The 19,912-nt window shown below is 39.6% G+C and overlaps 1 protein-coding gene across 1 annotated transcript in view; it reads right to left on the bottom strand.

Moving 5' to 3' along the window:
* The window catches only part of LOC106655276 (zwei Ig domain protein zig-8-like), a 28,264-nt gene that overhangs the window by 4,391 nt on the left and 3,961 nt on the right, over positions 1–19,912 (bottom strand). The window contains exons 2-3 of the mRNA XM_014375593.2: positions 7,190–7,356; positions 4,647–4,857 (exon numbers count right to left, since the gene is read on the bottom strand). Coding sequence (XP_014231079.1) covers positions 4,647–4,857; positions 7,190–7,356 — 378 coding nt within the window. The remainder of the gene's footprint in view (positions 1–4,646; positions 4,858–7,189; positions 7,357–19,912) is intronic.

The raw sequence follows: 19,912 nt of genomic DNA, 5'->3' as shown, positions 1-19,912 counted from the left end.
CAGAAAAGATATGAATAATTGCACGGACTTGAAAATTAGAGGGGTAAAGCCCGCATATGCACACACACCCCGGCTAGATTCGATCGATCAACTTTTTACTATATACGACGTCGCTTGGCGTAATACCCTCTGATTGAGTTACGCGGCTGAGGATTATGACATAAAATATTCTTATTTATACATTATGTATCGCGTTGTGCGAATTGCGCTAAAGTCGGGACGTGCTTTGCATCGAACCCTATGTCGAGAGTTTCGATGCGAATGCACAGCATTTAAAATTAAATATAGACGTTTTGACGTTTTCGCGCGAGACCCGAATTTCACACGTATAAAAATCGGGAAAAGTTGGCATTAATTATTTAAGAGTCGTGGCAGATCTGTCACACAGCATAAATTAATACCATTTGATTTTCGCTTGTCGTTCTCGTCGAAAAAAGAGTCAAAAGATTAACAGTTTATATAAAAAAGTTTGAAAGAGTCACCGAGTCCGAGGAGGTCACGAAAAATCAGTTGCCCGAAAGATATACTTATATGATCCCTTCGTTAGCCTGAGTAAGCAAGATGCGATGTTAGCAGTTATAGTTATAGTCTAAAATCGCGATTAAAATATTTGCCACTTGACGCGTGTACCGGACATTAGAAAATTTTTCGGGGAGTCTTAGAAACGTGGTAAAACGAAGGAACAATTGACTCAACATTTGCTGATGATTTGTAGAATTACTCATAAATATACACGAATTAAAGCATAAAACTAGCATCTCTTGAAGTATTTTTCGCAACCAGATTGTAATACACACACAGGACAAGGTGACACATAAAACGTATGCACAATATTAACTGCGTATGAACGTATTGGACGGTAGAGGGAGAAGCGAACGATAGCGAGGTCACCTCGGTAATATGTGCGATCAGATCAGTGTGTTCAGTCGCTAAGCGAAGAGCTAAGAAGATTGTTTACGAATTGGTGAGATCGAGGCGTTTAACCTCAAATATTTTCTTAGTGTAATTTCTTGGTGTATATCGGGGCAATTTACACTGAATATACATGATAAAGCGAGCGATGGAAAGCAGCGACATAGTCAGGTATAATATTTTGTGTGATATATTGCGCCATGATCATTTTTGGAGCAATTATTTATCGAATTTGTTGCTCTTTAGGATAAAGGAAGAGCCGAACGATAGTTGGCTAGATGCAGGTGACGATAATGTTTCTGGTTCAGCGGACTTTCACGAAGCCAAAAACGTTTCAACGCTCCCGTTTTATAAAGCATCAGTGAGTTGAATTTTTTGAATTATGTTACAATACTCCCCAATACAAAACTATTATACAATTTTTCGATTTAGGCAGAACCCGCAAATGAGGCTGTGACGCTGCAGGAGAGGTTAGATGAAAAAATATTTATAGATGTTGAGTGCAAAAATGTTAAACCTGAACTCAAGTCTCTACCGATGACCGTCTGCAAATTCGAGTATCAAAATTGTTTACCTATTGTGAAAAAAGAAAATGAAAATTCAAGCAATAACATGAATGATAAGGGCCTTATAATTTTGATAAAAAAGGGATTCGATTATTACAATAATTGTCAATGGAATGAGAACTTCCGATTAAAACTTGCCAATAATGAGAAATTACAAAATTGTGGGAGAATTGTTGAAAAAAAACCATCGTATTTGTCAAAAATGTGTCAAGAAACTAATACAGCAAAGGTATGTTTGAAAAATCGTGCGAACACGATACTTGAAAGAAATAGAACGAACGAATGTCATATTTGTCAAAAAATATTTGTAGACAAAAGTCACCTCACAACTCACATAAATACAGAACATAATCATTGCAAACCATTCGAGTGCAAGATTTGTTACAAATCATTTGGATACAAATTTCATCTTAGTAGGCACATAAATTCAGTACACTATCAGAGCAAACCCTTCGAGTGTGATATTTGTCACAAATCATTTTCAAACAAGGCTAACCTCAAAATTCACGTGAGTTCAGTACACGATCATAAGAAACCCTTTGAATGTAACATTTGCCATAAATCATTTGGACAAAAAAGCAACCTCAATAGTCACGCAATAATACACGATGATAGGAAACTCTTTGAATGTTACACTTGTCACAAATCATTTGGAGAAAAAAGTAAACTCAAAAATCACAGAAACATAGTGCATGATCGGAAAAAACCCTTTGAATGTGACATTTGTCATAAACCATTTGGATATAAGAACGACGTCAAGATACATATAAATTCAGTACATAATCATATTAAATCGTTTGAATGTGAAATTTGTCATAAATTATTTGGACAGAAAGGCCATCTCAATGTTCACATAAACGCAGTACATAGTCGGAGCAAATCCATCGAATGTAAGATTTGTCACAAATCATTTGCACACAAAGGTAACTTCAAAAATCATATAAATGTAGTACATAATTGTATCAAACCCTTTGAATGCGAGATATGCCACAAATCATTCGGAGTAAAAAGAACTCTCAAATGTCACATCAATGTAGCACATAATCGTATAAATTCCTTTCAATGTGAAATTTGTCATAAATCATTTGGACGAAAAGATTATCTCAAAACTCATGTGAATTCACAACATGATCGTATTAAATCTTTTGAATGTGAGATTTGTCACAAATCATTTGGGCAAATGAGTGCCCTTAAGAAACATATAAATAGGGTACATGATCGGAGCAATACCTTCGAATGTGAAATTTGTCACAAATTGTACGGACATAAAAATTACCTCAAAGTTCATATAGATACAGTACACGATCATAAAAAATCCTTCGAGTGTGACATTTGTCATAAATCATTTGGACGAAAAGCTGCCCTAAAAACTCACATAATTGCTGTACATGATCGATGCAAGCCCTTTGAATGTAATAATTGCCACAAATCATTTGGATACCGGCATCATCTCAAAAGACACTTGAATAAATGCAGTACTTAATAGGAAACAGCCCTTTTGAATGTAAAGTTTTTCCACAAGTCGTATAGGCGAAAGGCTTAAATAAATACTTTTCGCAATTGCATTTTGTTAACTATGAAATGTTTCAAGACCGTGGGACAAAATAAGTTTGCATGAATATGACCAACGTATTCCATAAAAATTGATATAAATAATCGTCAATCTCGTAAAAAGGACTTTATGATATTTTATGCTATGTTATCTATTTTGTACTAATAAACTAATAAATTAAATAATACGCCTTGGACTAATTTTTTTAAACATTTTCAATTCTGGTAAAAATCTTTAATTAAGTTCGTAAAAAAATTTCAAACTTATTATTTACACGATTTTACACCATTTTAAATCCCTAGAAATTTTTACGTCAAAATGATTCAAGCTTCAGGAGTATACCAAAATTCAATACAGAATGACCCGTGATATTTACGGAAAAATGTGATTAATAATCTTAGGAACAAATAATACCTATCAAAATTTTCATCGTTCACAAATTTCCATCACGCGCGTCAAGTGAAAATAATATCAATCCCAATTGCAGCCTCTAATTTTCAACATTTTTCATAGAATTGCTCACGTATATAACGCAATCGCGAGCCGAGCGAGAGAAAGCTCGGTGCAAACTACTCGACTTTGCTATATATACTCCAAGCTCGAACGCCACTACATAGCTTCAAGCCTCCTCTGACCGATTCCGTGTGTATTATAGGGGTTGGCGCTGGGCCGCTCGACGTCGAGCAAGCTATATGTACAGGCGACGGCCGCAGAGCTTCGTTCATTCTCGCACACACACACACACATATAACTACTACGTACTACTTGGCAAAGTATATAATCGGCTTGAGGCTAAAGCTGTAAATTACCGAAAGTGCGTGATCGCTTGGAAAGCCGGTGTCGGTAACATCCGGGGGATAGCTCGGCGTATGCAGCCTCAGCCCGAATGCCACCACCACCACCAAGAACCGAACTATATATTCGTTTCTTCGGCAGCGAGTCGTCATAATGGAGAAACCCACGTAATTCACGAGTATAATATAACTTTCGCATGATATAGTAAAAGAAAACGTCGAGGCTAATTGTGCCTTCGTTTCCAATCGTACTTTATAACACGTCATTTCGCTTTTTTTCTCTCTATATAAACTCTCGATAATTCATACCCCTCACCCACGTTTTTTTTACCTTATACGACGTTACAATTTTCCAAGTTTCTGGGGCATACCAGCGCGCAAAAGTCTATAAAAACTCGTCTGATTCACGTATATATAACGTATATGTACATATAGAGCTGCGCAGAGCTGAGAAAAGTTATCTTATCTTATACGCGCGCGGCGAGGTATATAAGGCCTCCTCCTTCTTCTTGCATTTGTCCGTCGCGCCGCGCCCTCGCGTCTATTTTATTTCTGTGCACGCGCGCAACGGCGCCGGGAGAAAAAAAACTCTAGTTTGTCTATTACTTTATTTTTTTTCTGCCACGCACGTCTCGCGCTTCACGCGCGAAATGATTGGATTTTAAAAGCCATTCGGAATATCAATTTTATACACACACCACACCCGCGTACCCGAGGAAATAAGCATTTTCGTTTTATTACGCGAGCAGGGCTCGATCTAATATTATACGTCATATTCTCGAAGTTTTTTTATCGTTACTATCCGCCCGTAATAATACTCACCGACGATGGTCAGGTAGACCGGATGGCCGATGGGCGGCGTCGTGGATATCTGGCACTCGTAGATGCCCGAGTCCTTGCGCTGGGGATAGCGTATCTTGAGGGTCCACTCTTCCGTGTGGGGCGAGTGCAGCGCCTCGAAGCGCTGGTCGCTCGTGTACGTGTAGCGGCCCACCGTCAACAGGTGTATGTCCCGGTGCCTGACCCAAGACACCTGTAAAGCATATAATAGGTTTCGCCATATATGATTAATCCATTCGTCGCATCGATCGTCGCGAGCTCGCGGTTTTTCACGATCGTTCGGCAAAATTGTCGTACGAGCGAAGAAGATTTATGACGGAAAGTTGTGTGGTTTCGATCAATTTGGAGGGAGGACTGAAAATAAAATTAAAGGGAATGTTACCCTGATAGAAATGCTCGATATTTATGACTAGTTAAACAAGTTTCACGAGACAATTAAATTAAATTTATTCAAAACTATGCTTTGACTTATACAAGTATCTTTACTTCGTCACTCACAGATTTATAGATTTATAGATCCTCGACATCTAGCGGCGAAGACTAAAAGTAGCATTATATCATAATTGAAAATGTGTCTAATTTTTTTGAGCCGATTGAGTTATCATTTTCATGTCTTTTAAAATGCGTCTATAAATTTAATATAATTTTTTAGAAAAATCGCTACAAACAAATGGTGATGGATTTTAAAACATTTTAAAACTGTAATTTTCTAGTCACTATATCATTAAATGTTTATTATTTTTACCAGGGTATACGCTGTTACGAATTATTCGACTCGACGCGATTAAAAATATTTGTAAATGAGTTTTATGCCATACCGTTCCTAAAACAAATGGGTAATCAAGCGACCGAAGCGTTAAAGCATCGCTCATAATCGCGCGAAATTTTCGCGGTATACACACAATAAAAACTCCAAAGCTCGTTAGAACACCCAGAATCCTTTATTATTATTTTTTACGAGGATTCCGTATGCTCGGTCGACAGAGAAAACTTATATGCACGCGTGTTATATCGTGCATTTAGCAGTTTGAAACTGCTTAATACTTCATGAAATGCCTGCGCGAACACTTTCGTGACCTTTTTTCACTCTCCCTCTGTCTCTCTGTCTCTCTTTCTCTCTCGACTAGACAGGGTTCAATATTTTGAATTGGCTGATTCAACATGAAAAGCTCCTATTCAGTAAGGCACATAAAAGAGACAAATGTAGGTCGACAATACACTCGTCGGTTTCGTCACTCACGTCTGAACTACAACTGGCTTCTAGCTCGTGCTGCTACTGCAGCTCGGCACAGTCAAGCCATACATACACACACCCACCCACACGAACTCGCCAGAACTACTATAACGTGTATATGGAGTACTCCGATCTATATATCCGAATGATCGTCGTATACGTATGGAGTTGGGTGGTTTAAAATCCTTCGCCAGAAAAGCAGCTGCAGCCTTTTTGACAATCCGAGCGAAAGGTTTTCTATGTATTTTTTTGACAATCATCTCTCCGCACAGCTGCTTTCATTTAGCAAAAACAAAACCACTCTCCGTGTTACATCGTACGTAAAAATTACACGAATAAACACGTGCGTATTCTTGCAAAAATATTAATACGAGCTTATGCGCTACCCTATACAAGCTATTGTATGCACAGGCGCCTGGGCATCATAAAGTGAATGTTTGAAAATTTCATAGGCAGTTAGTACACCACACACACACACTATGTAACTATTACATGATAAACAGCAGGCCTGGAAATTTCATAATTGCATTAACCAAGTTTGTTGGCCCTACGCGAATAAACCTAGTTTGTCGAATGTAGACTAACTTCCTCCCCTGGACTAACTAAATATGGGTGTAGGGTAATTTTGGCTCAAGAAATTTCTGCAAAACTTTTATTTCGCTAAATTAGGAATGTTGCGCCGGGGTCAGCGACGCGCGCTCACTTGTGTAGCAGTACTTGAACTATTTCATACATGTCATTTCGGAGGGCAAACTCCGTCGGCGGCGCGGGGACTATTGCTACTCGTCTCTCGAAAATGACACACGCGAAAAATTCGCATTTATAATATTTTGCAACATGAGCTTGCGTTATTAATCAGAAAAACTTTTTTTGATAAAAAATTTGATATATATCGCGACGATGACTCTTGACTTCCCGGTTAATGCTTTAAGTCTCGGTGAAATATTTGTCTTTCCAAGATGAGTTCGACACATCGCTCGTTCGAAATGTATTATTATTTCAGAGCAGTGGGATCTATTTACTTATAAAACAGACTTACTCTAAAATGGACGCTCCGGCTTGAGAGCAAAATATTTCAATTTAAAGTATAATTTTCTCCCCGAGGTTTGTTATTTGAACTTTTTGTCGTTGTGCAGCTAATCATCGGATGTAAGAAAGGAGAGTGAGAGAGAGAGAAAGAGAGACTTTTGAATCGCAGTTAGTTTTGCACGAGTTTTAACTCTCTCAGCGCGCGAGAAGTTTTGATGAAAGGCCAAGCGAGCGAGCGCAAAGTTATTCATAGGATACTTACTGTTCGATTGCCCAAGTTTTTTACTTTGCATACCAGATGCACGGTCTTGCCGACAAGACCTGTGAAGTTCGAGCTCATTGTAGTATCGAAATGCGGTCCCGTGCCCGGCGTCGGCCATTCCTCCAAAAAATCCGTTCGGAAGTTCCTCAGTCCGCTTGCGCAAGATCCTGAAATTACACAAGAAAATGAAGGGTCATTGTCGAGCGAGAGGGCAGCGAAGAAATAACGAAGAGACTGAGAAATTTCGAAGGAAGAATCATTTAAAATTTTTTATTTACATGCCGATGGGTATTTTCATTTCTGATTTAATTATCGTGGACGTGACTGAACCATTCGTTATGCGATCATTATTATACTATTGATATGTATAAAGGATTTTTACTGATTAGAATTTTTTCCATTGATACTGGTTCAAACTACTGGACATAAACTAACCTAATGTGTAACGTTTTCCCAATATTTTATGGCTATAAAATATTCCACGTTTTCGTTATGGGGTTTTTTTGACTATGTAAAATTATTACAAATTACCACTTCAACACTTCTTCACTTGTTATTTCTGATTATCTTCATAACCAAAACCAAATATACGAATGATGTGTAAGTGTAAGTAGTCTTATGTAGTTATTTTCACTTTTCCATTTGCAGATTTATTGATTAAGTTGTCCGGCATCTAGTGGCGGAGGCTGGCTTTACTTATAAGCTACTGAACGCGTAGAATACACGTTACTGCAGGGGAAAATCTCATAACATTATCTTAAAATTATTTTTGCACTTATAGAATTATTTTCATTTCCCCACTAGTTACCAAGTTATACGACACCAAGTGATCTGGACATTTTTACATTTTTACATTCACTTTACCACTTGCAGATTTACACGTCAAGATATTTGCCATCTATTAATGGTATCTCAAACTATCATTTTCCTGTATTAAGCGGTTGGAAATTGATTTAAGTTTATTGAACGAAAATTCGCTCAATATTTGTAACATAATTGTATCAGAAAAATCGCCAAAAACAAGCAAAAAAATGTTAATGCACCTTAAAACGCTGTAAATGTCCGTTTTGGGCATTAAATGTTGAGAATTCCTACCAGATGTGTAAATTATGTTAAATTTAAATTTTATTATTATTTCAGACGATACAAAATCACACTAATGGCTGTCTTATCGGGTTTTAATATCAAAAACGAATTTTACTTAATGCATTTCTTTCTTTACCATTTCAATGGTAAAATTTATTCAAATACCCGAAACATCGATTTATTAATTTCCATCTGAATTTTGTGCACTCAGCATTACTTTTCAAGATGTAAATTTACGATGACCCAAGTAAATGATACTTTTTAAATCATCATTTTTTCATAGACGAGGTGATAAATTATTGGATCATAAATAACTACTCCGAACTCAGCTCAGAAAAGAAAATCATTTACATAATATCAATAAAAAAAAAGTGATCAATGATGAAAAAAAAATATCTGATCAATCACTGTCCGCTAAGTACCATTGAATACTTCATCGGCTTTATCTCATCGGTCTTTCTCATCTTGTCACGCTGCGCTGCTCTAGGCTTTATCCCGTTTTCGTAAACTACGTACTTTCTTTCAACGCCGCGGCAGAGATACTTTGCACGCCGTGCTGCAGCTTTAAGTCCTGCTGCCGCTTCACGTTCTATACGGCGTATATACGTCGAGTTTGCAGTGTGACCGCAGCAGCAGCAGTGCAGAAAGAGGAGGAGGGGAGAAAGGAGGGCGAACTCGAGGGGGATGGCCGCGAAAAAGAGAAGAGAACAAAGCAAAGAGATAAAGTTAAAACAAAGTTAACTTTTAGACTTTTAGTGAGAGAGAGAGAGAGCTAGGAGGAGAGTGGGTGAGAGAGAGAGAGAGAGAGAGAGAGAGAGAGAGAGAGAGAGAGCTGAGTCAGCATAGTACTAGGGCGACTAGCTAGAAAATCCTGCGGCGAGGCTTCAGAAAAAAAACCATCCCCCCGATGCATGTTTAAACTTTGTATACTTTGTGCCAGAGGTGCGTATGTCAGCATCCTTGAGCAGGACACCGGGCTGAAATTTATTCATAGTTTATGATCTCGAATTAATGTTGATAAAGACTCTTGAAAAAAGAAATAAAGAGAAATAGTAAGTAGTTGAAGTAATCAAGCTACTTTTCGCGCCGTATTTAAAAAAAAATGAAAAATGAGAACTCGTTTTTTATATTATCACGACGAAAGGATAAAAAGGTGCTAACGTTCACATATATGCATTTATAAACCCGAAGAAGTCGATATTATATAGAGAGACTAGCTATACGGGAAATTCCGGCGCGCGGTCTGCGCAGTTGGAGAGAATCGTTCGACGACATTCACGGAATTTGGTGCCAATTTTTATTTTCTCTCTCTCTCTCTCTCTCTCTCTCTATGCTCAAAGCGGCGGCGGTGTGTGCTTGCTCGGTGTTCGGTGTTCGGGAGCTTCGATTCGACGCTGCTGCTGCTGCTGGTAGCGGTGATTTATCACCGCCTCGAACTCGGCCGTTTAGGTCTCGCGTTACTACTGCAGCAAAGGAGAATCGATGCACGAGAGCGACTACTACTACCACTACTATTCGTGTCCCAATATTTTTCTTATGTTTCAACGATATCGCTGTACTCTGCGCTGCGCTGCGTTGCGGTGAACTGACCAGATCGAGATTTTAATTGAATTTCTTACGGAGGAAAGAATCGTATTTTATTACCTTTCGAATTTTGATATCGTTGCATTTACAATATTATTTTGTGCTTTATAACGGGTTTGGGAGTATAAAGGACTTATATTACCTATCAGTTGATTGACAATATAAAGTAACGCCAGGCACTTCACTACATACACTCTACAAGACTACACAACTACAAAAAAAAATACAGCTTCTCGAACATAATTTTCAAGAATAAAGCACGTCCGGGGCAGGGGTAGGGAATATTTGCTATGGCTAATAAATTTTACTCGCGTTTTTTTTGCGCGCGTGGATCTCCGAGGTCCGAGAGTAATTGCCTATTTCGCCGAGGTCCGACGATCAAAAGCTCGACATACGAGCCCCCCTCCGTATATATATAGCAGTATATGTACGCAGAGAGAGCTTAAAGTTTCATTGTTCGAATTGCACGCCTCGCTCGCTTCATATCGAAGGCTACTACTATGCTTTCGATGCAAAAATCCGATGTTTTTTCAGATGTATGTATGTATGATTCATCTCATAAAACGCCATCCACACGTGTAATATATGCGCGCATGCGAGAGCTTCCATATAAAAGCTCCGCGCGTCAGCGGCGAAAGGGATATAGCGGAGGAAGGCGGCAATAAGGGAAATAACTAGAAAACGAGCAGGAAGGCGCGCACACACATACACATACATGGCCAGTTCAGCAGCAGCAGTAACAGCAGCAGAGAATCTGGATTAGGCATTCTGGCAGGCTACTGCCATTAGGGAGATTCATATTTATGATATATATTCGGCGGCGAACGAACCAACTCGCGTATACTGGCGTGTGTGCGTGTTATAAAATCACAAGAGTCTTTTCGTGTCGGCGCGCAAGCGTAACGGAGTATATATATACGGTATCATCGTGTGCATAGGAGAGCTACGGCTGGCGGAGTTGCATCGGGAGGGAAGGGTCGAAGCTCCGAGAGTCGTAAATGCTGAAATTGGCTGGTTCAACGGTGATGCATGCCACGCTAGATATGCTATATGCTAGGCTCTAGCTTGCTGGCACATGCAAGTGCAGCTTATTTTACGCCCCTTTCCAGAAAGTTATTTTGTGTGCCCATTGCGCCTCAGTCACATGCGCGCGCGAAAGCCCATGATCGCTTCGAGAGGCTTACTACATATATACCATTCGAGGCATTATTACATTTTACGCTCTGACTAATGCCTAGGTGCTGGTGCTGGTCATACACGGAGAGAGCGACGACGACGAGGAGGAGTATATAAGCTTTCATCCTGCTATTATATTATTATATCGGTAGAGGGTTGTAAAAAGTAAACAATTACTACAACGAGCGGATATAGTACCGTGAGTGCGAGAGCCGAATATAAGCGAATAACAATTGCCTCGAGCTTCTACTCCTCCTCTCCGTGTTCGCGCAGGAAAAGCGAGAGACGCTTTTGAGCCCCCCCAGCTCGTGTGCTTATATATACGTATATGAGCTATATATGTAGCCTTTCGTGACTGCGTAGATGTGCTACTGGTGCTGGTGCTCGTTATCAGGAAAGGGTAACTGACAGTATATTATAAATGGGAGAGCAGGGAATGCACCTCGTGTGTGTGTGTGTGTGCGAGAACGCCTCGAGCTGCAGAATTTGCAGCAGGGGCTGCTATATATAGTAACCACTTCTCTCTTCGGTGCTATAAGCCCTCCCCATCAAGCTCGACACTGACTGGATCTCTTTTTATTTTAATAATTATTTTTGCATCGCTGCCCATGCAGCAGCAGCAGCAGCAGCGGTAGGATCGACTTTTTGACGCGCTGCTGGCGAGAGCTGCTGCTAACCGCGTTATAGAGAGCTGCGAAAGCTTCGATATCGTAAATTTTGAATCTAATAATCCGTGCGAGAGGATCTGATCCGGATCGCAAATCTGCTTGAGAAAATTTAGTTTCAGAGAGCCCTTCGTTTTTTAACCAGTTGGGCTTTAGAAACTGCGCGCGGTATATAGAAATTAGATAAAAGCATATTTCAATGCGTTCGTAACACGCGGAAATCAATGATTAAGTTCACTCCTTTTGCTTTATTAAGTATATATGTGTTTTGTACCGGGTGGTTTCTCTCTCATCATCACCAGCGCCACTACCACCACCTTCGTGCGCATTAAATATGTATAACAAAAGACAACATCCGCCGGGCGAAATCCGGTTAAAACCCACCTCATTACCGTGATTCAACTCTGATATTACGCTCGTTTTGATGCTGCTATACGGATGAATTTCCAAATGTTTGTAAAAATAACGGGATAAAGTCGACGAGAATGAGTTATATACTACAAATAATATTGTACACACACATCAAATAAACTAATGGATGGCAGAGAGAGGTAGTGACGTGACGAGAACAGTCGAATTATAAATGGATTTAATTTCAGGAGTGGATTTGAGAGAGAGAATTCGATATAATTATTTAATTCAAAATCAAACGAGCTTATATAACAGAGCGATGATGGAGAAATGATTAGAATACACGCAGTTAATGAGTCTAATTTTCATTAAATTTTGGGCACTTTTTATAACATTTTTATAAATATTTTGGGCTCATTAGCGCATCAAAATAAGCATAATATTGCCCGGATTAAATTAAAGTAATGAGGGGTTCTAAGTGGATTTCGCGAGGGTACGCTGTCTTTCATTGTACGTATTTCATGAAATTGGGTGAAAATATTCACAATATTTAATATATACCAGGAGTGATACTTTTTTTGACGCGAAATTTTTTTTTGTTATTTTAACCAAAACTCGTTTCGGCATGTTGGGTATGAGTAGTTTACTTGTAGTTCATAATCCATGAGATAGAGTCTTAGCTTGGTATAGTAAAAATTATGAAAAAATTTCGTATTATTCTCATTGGGTATCTAGCCTTTGAGATGTTTACCTTGCATTGTTCGCACGTATGTTTACGCTCAAGAATCGTAACATACACGAATCTTTATAAATTCATATAAAAACGCAACATTAATATGTAATTGAAGCATATTTTATGACATAAACTTTTCAAGAAATTCACACTTAATAGCTGTTAAGACATGACTGCCTATTAATTTGAAGATAGACTTATTTTTTTGTAGAAGAATGTAAGTATTAATAATCTATAATTTATTGTGCTTTGAAAAAAGATTGGTACAGTCGTCCCTGTTTTTACGCGGTAGTTCCGTACCAAAAAAGTACCGCGTACAAAAAATCGCGTAAAAAAAAACATTGCTCTTATGGGAAAAGGGGGGTTACATGCAAAGGTGTGACAAATTTTCGATTTCCAAAACATTTTATTCAAAAATACATGTAAATGTTACTTAAAAAAATCAGTAACGCGTGTCTGTTTAGCACGTCTCATAATATTTTTGTGTAATTCAACGTAGACAGTCACAGCAACTTCACAATCATGCTTAAATTTCATGCTACGCACCATGATTGGATCATACTCGAGGGCCACATCATTCGGGAAACTACATGAATATAGCTGATTAACAATAGAATAAGCGATGATCATTGGCGCTACTCGCGAAGGAATCCGCGTATAATCAAATCAGTGCGCGTAAAAAAATTTTTTCGGTCTCAATTCTGTAACCGCGTATAATTGAAATCGCGTAAAAAAAAGCCGCGTAAAAACAGGGACGACTGTAGTAATCAAAGGTGTTTTATTTAATTTTTAGCTTTTTGATTGTATCAATAGATGGAATATTATAAAATCGCAAGTAGCAAAACCAATTTTATACTACATAATACAGAAACACCATTGTCTCCGATACTCTTTCCGATAAACATTGCTATTTGAAGCAACACATATTTTCTATACGCCGTTGTAATTGTGCAAAACTCTACTGGTAGCAGCCACAACTGTCCACTTTTCCGTTTCAACAACACGAGCTTACATATTTAATTAGCAAATAATTTTGTGATACCAGTAACTAAGAGACTTGATTGCATCAAAAGATTGATTGTAATAAAAGTTGATACATTCGATTTTTAGCTTTTTGATTTTATCAAAAAGATGGAGTATTGCAAACTCGCAAGTCCATCGTTACATTCTCGACAATATAACCACGAAATATAAAAGTGTGGCTGCCGAAAAGTCAAATTGGGTGTTGATACTAGAACAAAAAGTTTTCTAGTTATATATGGCCGATATATAGTCCCCTAAAAACTTGATCAGAGAAAAATCTTCATTGCGTATAAATTGAAAAGTAAAGAAGCTAAATAAATGACTTTTACTGAGATCTATATTATTCATCCCCATCAGCGTTAATAATACTTAGAAAAATACCCTCCAAAAAATTTCTCACAAACTTTCGAAACCTATCGAAAGTATTGTTAATACCTCCTGTGTATATGAAATGACAGGCCTTATCCATACGGACACAAAAGTTTGCGCAAACGGGTTTGTCGTACGATTTTGCCACGGCCATCATCATCGACGTGGTAGTGGTGGTTGACTCGTTGATCTGTCGTTAATCACGCCGTGTAGCGCGTCAATAATAATAGCCGGCCATTAATTAATCGTGGCCCGCACGAGCAGCAGCAGTAGCACATTTGATATCGCACAGAGGGGCTCGCTCGCGTGTAAGCCTGATTGCGCGCCGCGGCACACAACGCCAGCAGCTGGTGAAAATGGGCTCCCACCCACCTACCCACCTTCGCTATCTTCTTTCTCTCTCTCTCTGCGTCATACATATAGTATAACCATCTGAACTGTAAAAAAAGCGCGAGATTTCGTCCGATGATGGACAGCTTAATACAGTCGGTTTTTAATGACCTCTCGGCTCGTTATCATGCTTGCACGCGCGGGCGCGATTTGCGTGTGCGGCAGTAGTGTGTCCCCGGGCAAAGGGAGCGGCTGTGCTCCGAAGCTCGTCCATACTCTACTCAAGCACTACGAAATCAATAAATCCCCCCCCCCCCCCCCCCCNCCCCCCCCCGGCCGATATTCTCTTCTCTCTTCTGTATATCTCCAGAGAAAATAATGATCCATATTTCCGGTTTCAATCGATATAATACGACTCGCACCCATTTATTATATATCTTTGCGAAGATCATCGCGTACGTGTGAAGTGTGCGATGCACGCGGGGAGATATTTGAATTTCGATATCGCGAACTAATGCGCGCGCGATCTCTTTGAGGGGGCGAAATGTGTGAAATTTAAGGATTCTAGGAGGATTTCCAATAATTACTGCTACACTTTTTTTTATCGAATAACATCAAAGGCGTGTATTCATTTACGTGTTAATAAATTCGAATTTTACAAATTCCCGAGAAGATTTTATCGGTGTATTATCGTATACATGAACTCGAGTTATTCGATTATTACATTTAACAGAGAGAGAGAGAGAGAGAGAGAGAGAGAGAGAGAGAGAGAGAGAGAGAGAGAGAGAATTTTTTTGAATTTAATCGAATTTATTAGGCAAGGCAATGCCGTATGCCTCAATGACGAATACATAATGAAATACAATTATGGTAAATTTCTCGATTTTACAATAGAATTAACAATAGATTTCACAGACAAATAAAAAATATAGAGAATAGACATAACATAATAATTTCAAGGTAGGATTAATCATCGGTGATCAGACCAAAATAAGTGCATGATAAAATTAAAGAGAGAGAGAGAGAGAGAGAGAGAGAGAGAGAGAGCAGTCGATATGACAAAAGGGAAAAATATAAAGCTCGAGAGCTACAAAGACGCAACAAAGTAAAGAAAAGAAAGTAAGACATTTTTGCGTAGAGCAGTACAGCCCCTGACAGTTGGAAGGCGGTTTTTCTTTTGCATGCGCATTTTTTCTCGACGCTGCTGCTGCTGCGTTGAGAAGCATGCAGTATATGTAAATATATAGGGCGAGAGCTTAATGCCTGGGCCTCTGCCTCTTGCTTGCTCGCGCACATTTGCGTCAGCTGGTCGCATTGCCTCTGCGGCGCGGAGAGTGCATCAAGCTGTATTTATGCCTGGCATTTTACGATTTAACCCCACGCACCGACGAAGTAATATTAGGTATATATATGTACGCACGCGCGTGTATGTGTATATCGAAGAAGAGAAGACGAGAGAGAGAGAGAGAGAGTAAGAGAGATATGGGAGGCAAAAAGCAGCGCCGCAGTATATAACGATACAATGGCGTATTTATGCCGTCGCGAGTTGACGCGATGCTGCTAGCTTTACCCGAAAATGATGTACAATCTCAAAAAGTGTATACTCTAATAAAGTATACGGGGAGAGTACGAAAGAATATTTGAGATCGCTAAATCACTTCCTCGTTGCCGTTGCATAAAGGTTCGCTCGTGTACATGGTTGGATCTTTACAGTTGCGAGATTGTTAATCTAAATTCATATTAGGTCGTGCTGGGAAAATTATTTTAAGTAGATTTTTGATGAGAAATGCAATTAGGAATAATAGTTTAGTTATGAAAAAAAATCAACAGTGAATGTAATTTTCGTCAAGAGTTGAAGGTACACAAGTGTAAAAGTAAAACTGAAATAAAATGAATGTACAAAAAAATTTTTAAATGCTATAATGGATTTAATTATCTTTAAATGTATTCATTTGATTACATGCAAAATCTGCAACATTAAATAACGAACGCGAAAAACATATTGTAAAAATGATGATCGACATCATGAATTTTGGCCCGTAGCCGCCAAGTAAACATGCCACAAATCTCTATTTATCAGCTGCTTGGCGATCGTTTCGCAGCAGAGTGACGGCAGCTTGAATTGGCTCGTCAGCCCCAGAAGATATTCCATCGTCCAGCGTCGGAAAAATCCTCTCGATATTTTCTCTCCTATGTACACGGAATAAGCCTCTTTGAGATCTTTAGAAATGTACTTAAAATCGTCTTGGAGCGCGAACCTGTAGTAGTCCGAGTACGCGAGTCGTTTCGACGCCTCTTCGGGTCGCATCATCAAGTCGTAGATGGACAGGTTCGGCTGTATCATCAACTTTTTTGCTTCGCTCGTAAACTTATGATATCCGTACCAATGTTTTCGAATATCTAACGAGTACTGGATAAATCCGTGCTTGACGAAGAATTTCATGATCATCAAGGCGTCGCTACGGTCCAATTCGTAGCCTCTTTTTCCCAGGCTTTCGACGACGGCAAGAAGGCCAGTTGCTATCCTTAATTTGAAATTGATTAAATCATTAGGCGTCATAGACATTTCAACGAAGTGACTCTCGGTAGGAAAAACAAAACTTGACTGATTAGCGCCATGATCCAAGAGCATATCGACGGCTTCCGGCAATAACCTCGCCACGGCGTATTGAAGAGGTGTTCGGCCCAATCGTCCCGGGCGTCGACTTGCACCTGCTGATCGAGTTCTTTGTTGATCTTGAAGAACATCTCCAACAAGTAATTGACATCAGTGCCGTCTTTGCAAATTATGTGCAAAGGCGTCAATCCTTTCTCATTGGCCAAGTTCGGATCGGCCCCATTTTTCAGCAGCAATTCGATCATCTCGTCGTGTGGACACTTCAGAGCATAATGCAACGGTGCATTGCCCCACTTGTCCCAGGCGTTGACCTGGACCGGACGATATTTTTCGTTGCTAAGCTCGAATATCATTTTTGCCAAGTCCTCGTCTTCGCCTTCCTCGCAAATGTAGTGCAGAGGCGTCGATCCTCCCTTGTTGGCCAAATTTGGATTGGCCCCTCCTCTCAACAGCAATTCGATCAACTCGTGCGCCGGATACCTCAGAGCGTAGTGCAACGGCGAGTCGCCATCTGTCGTGAAGCAATTGGGATCCTGGCCGGCCTCGAGAAATTTCTTCACCTCGTCCGCGCAGTTCTGATAGCAGGCCAGATGGAAATGTGTGACGCCGCAATCGTCAGCGTAATTCACGTCGAATCTGTCGTATATTCGAAAGAGTCTGGAGGTGACGAAGCCATCCTCGTCCCATTCGGACACGCGATGTATTGGCGTGCTTCGACGCAGTATCGGTTTGCCGTTTTCGTCGACCTCGGGCACATCCTTGTAGCCGATCTTGATCAGCGAGTCGACCAAGGAACCATCCGATTTTATGCCCAGAAGGTAATCGATCGCTGCGGGCTGGAAAATGTCTCGTAGATCTGGAAGTTCGCTCGATCTGTAGTTACAGATTTCGGAATAAATGTCACCGAGGAGCTCGCGACTCTTTTCTGAGAGCTCCCGATAGGCTGCCTTTGAACTATTTTGATTGTTTTGTGCCATTTTTCTAAACACTCTTGCACAGAAACACAATCGTTAATTATAATTTGAGATATTTGTTATTTTTCACGAGAATCACTTGCGACTGTCGAAGCGATCTTGTCGAAGCGACTTTGTAAAGTGTACTGACCTATATATACTGTGATTTATAAAGTGTAAACATTGTTATAAGCTCGTCGAGTAATAAGCTCGAATTATATTCGGTAATTTTTCAACTTGCAGAGTGGAGCTTGGAGCAGGGTTGGATTCGACTATCAAATGTAGGACCAGTTGCACACACACCAACACGAATAAAGAAGTTTTACTTCAGAAAGCATCAACACCGTTTAGCCTCTCAAATATCTCGTTCTCGACGAGGCGGAAAAACTTGATCAAACAAAAAGGAAAAAAGTCAATAAGAGTCCAACAAATCCACTTTGAACTAAAGTAAACAACGTGTAACAGCTTGAAAAATTTAAAGGGATCGAAGATCAGCTCTGAGATGGCGTTTGGCGTTGGCGTTTAGAGTACGATTTATAGGAGTTGCTATTAGAATGATTTCAAGTAGTAAAAAATTACTAGAAATTTTAATTTTATACTCACTATCACCTATGGAAAATTTAATTTTTCGTATCGTTGGAATTTTTCGATTCACGTAAGAATACATACGAATCCGTAAAAGACTATAATCGTATTTTCCTAGTCGCAGACAATAAAAAGTGTACACACACACACACAGCTGCTATATACCATACATTAAACGCGCGCGTACGTACGGTTATATGCATAATTAAATGAAAAATTGGCGAGAATAAATCATTTTGCCACTTCGATTGAGAAATACAAACGAACAAAGCGAGCCCGAGCGAGAGCAAGAGAGCATGAGCAGCATATATACATTTTTTGCTGCATCATGAACTATACTACCTTCCGGGTCAGCAGCGTTATAAAGCGCGCGTCAGAAAAAAAAGTATAAACGTATACGTATAAGCCAGCGTATATACGTACAATTATCTTCCTTCAAAGCTTCGTTAAAAAGTACAACCTATGCGCGGCGCAAGTACACGAGCCTCATATATATAAATATTTCGAATACCAGAAAAAAACGCGCACTGCTCTCTATCGGAGTAAAGAATTTTATTTTTATGAATATATTTTTGCCGTTGTGTTCCACGCGCGCGCGCTATATACTATTAGTCGTATGTACGATATATATTTTTTTTATACATTAATTCATTTTATGTTGCACATACCACATAAATATTTCTTTCTCGCTGTTTCTCTGTGTGCTCGAACACAGAGAACCTACATGTTGCGCGCAGTGAGAGAGTGAAAAAGAACTAACAATTAATCTTAATCAGAAGTACGTGTATGTGTACAACACACATATCTGTGCCCGAGCAACAACGTATTTTGCGGCTCCGCACATGGGCCGCGCAATGGTCATTTCGCGTCCGTGTGTGGGGTGGGCATGCATAGCTGCCGAGAGACTTGATCAATGCAACTCTCTCTCTCTCTCTCTCTGCTCTGTCTCTCTGCGTAGCCGCAATATATGTACATACAGCACAAGCAGTAGTAGGCAGGAGTGCCACCACCGGTCCACCCAGTTTTGTCACTGAAATTTTTTCTTTCTTTTACGCAAAAATGCGACGCGGAAACACGTACCGCTATACTGGAGAATATAATATCGCACAACTCGGCACCTAGTATGTATATTGTATACATGTTACGCGCGCGTGTGTGTGTGTGTGTGTGTGGGATATTATATCTGCAGAAAAGTGCGAGATTTTTCGGAGTACGAAATAAAAAAAAAAACAATATTCCCATACCAGCACG

This window comes from Trichogramma pretiosum, unplaced genomic scaffold (genome assembly GCF_000599845.2).
Source record: "Trichogramma pretiosum strain Unisexual culture from Peru unplaced genomic scaffold, Tpre_2.0 scaffold91, whole genome shotgun sequence".
Classification (NCBI taxonomy): Eukaryota; Metazoa; Arthropoda; class Insecta; order Hymenoptera; family Trichogrammatidae; genus Trichogramma; species Trichogramma pretiosum.
The sequence above is the reverse complement of the archived record's forward strand: the minus strand, read 5'-3'. Positions and strand labels throughout refer to the sequence as shown.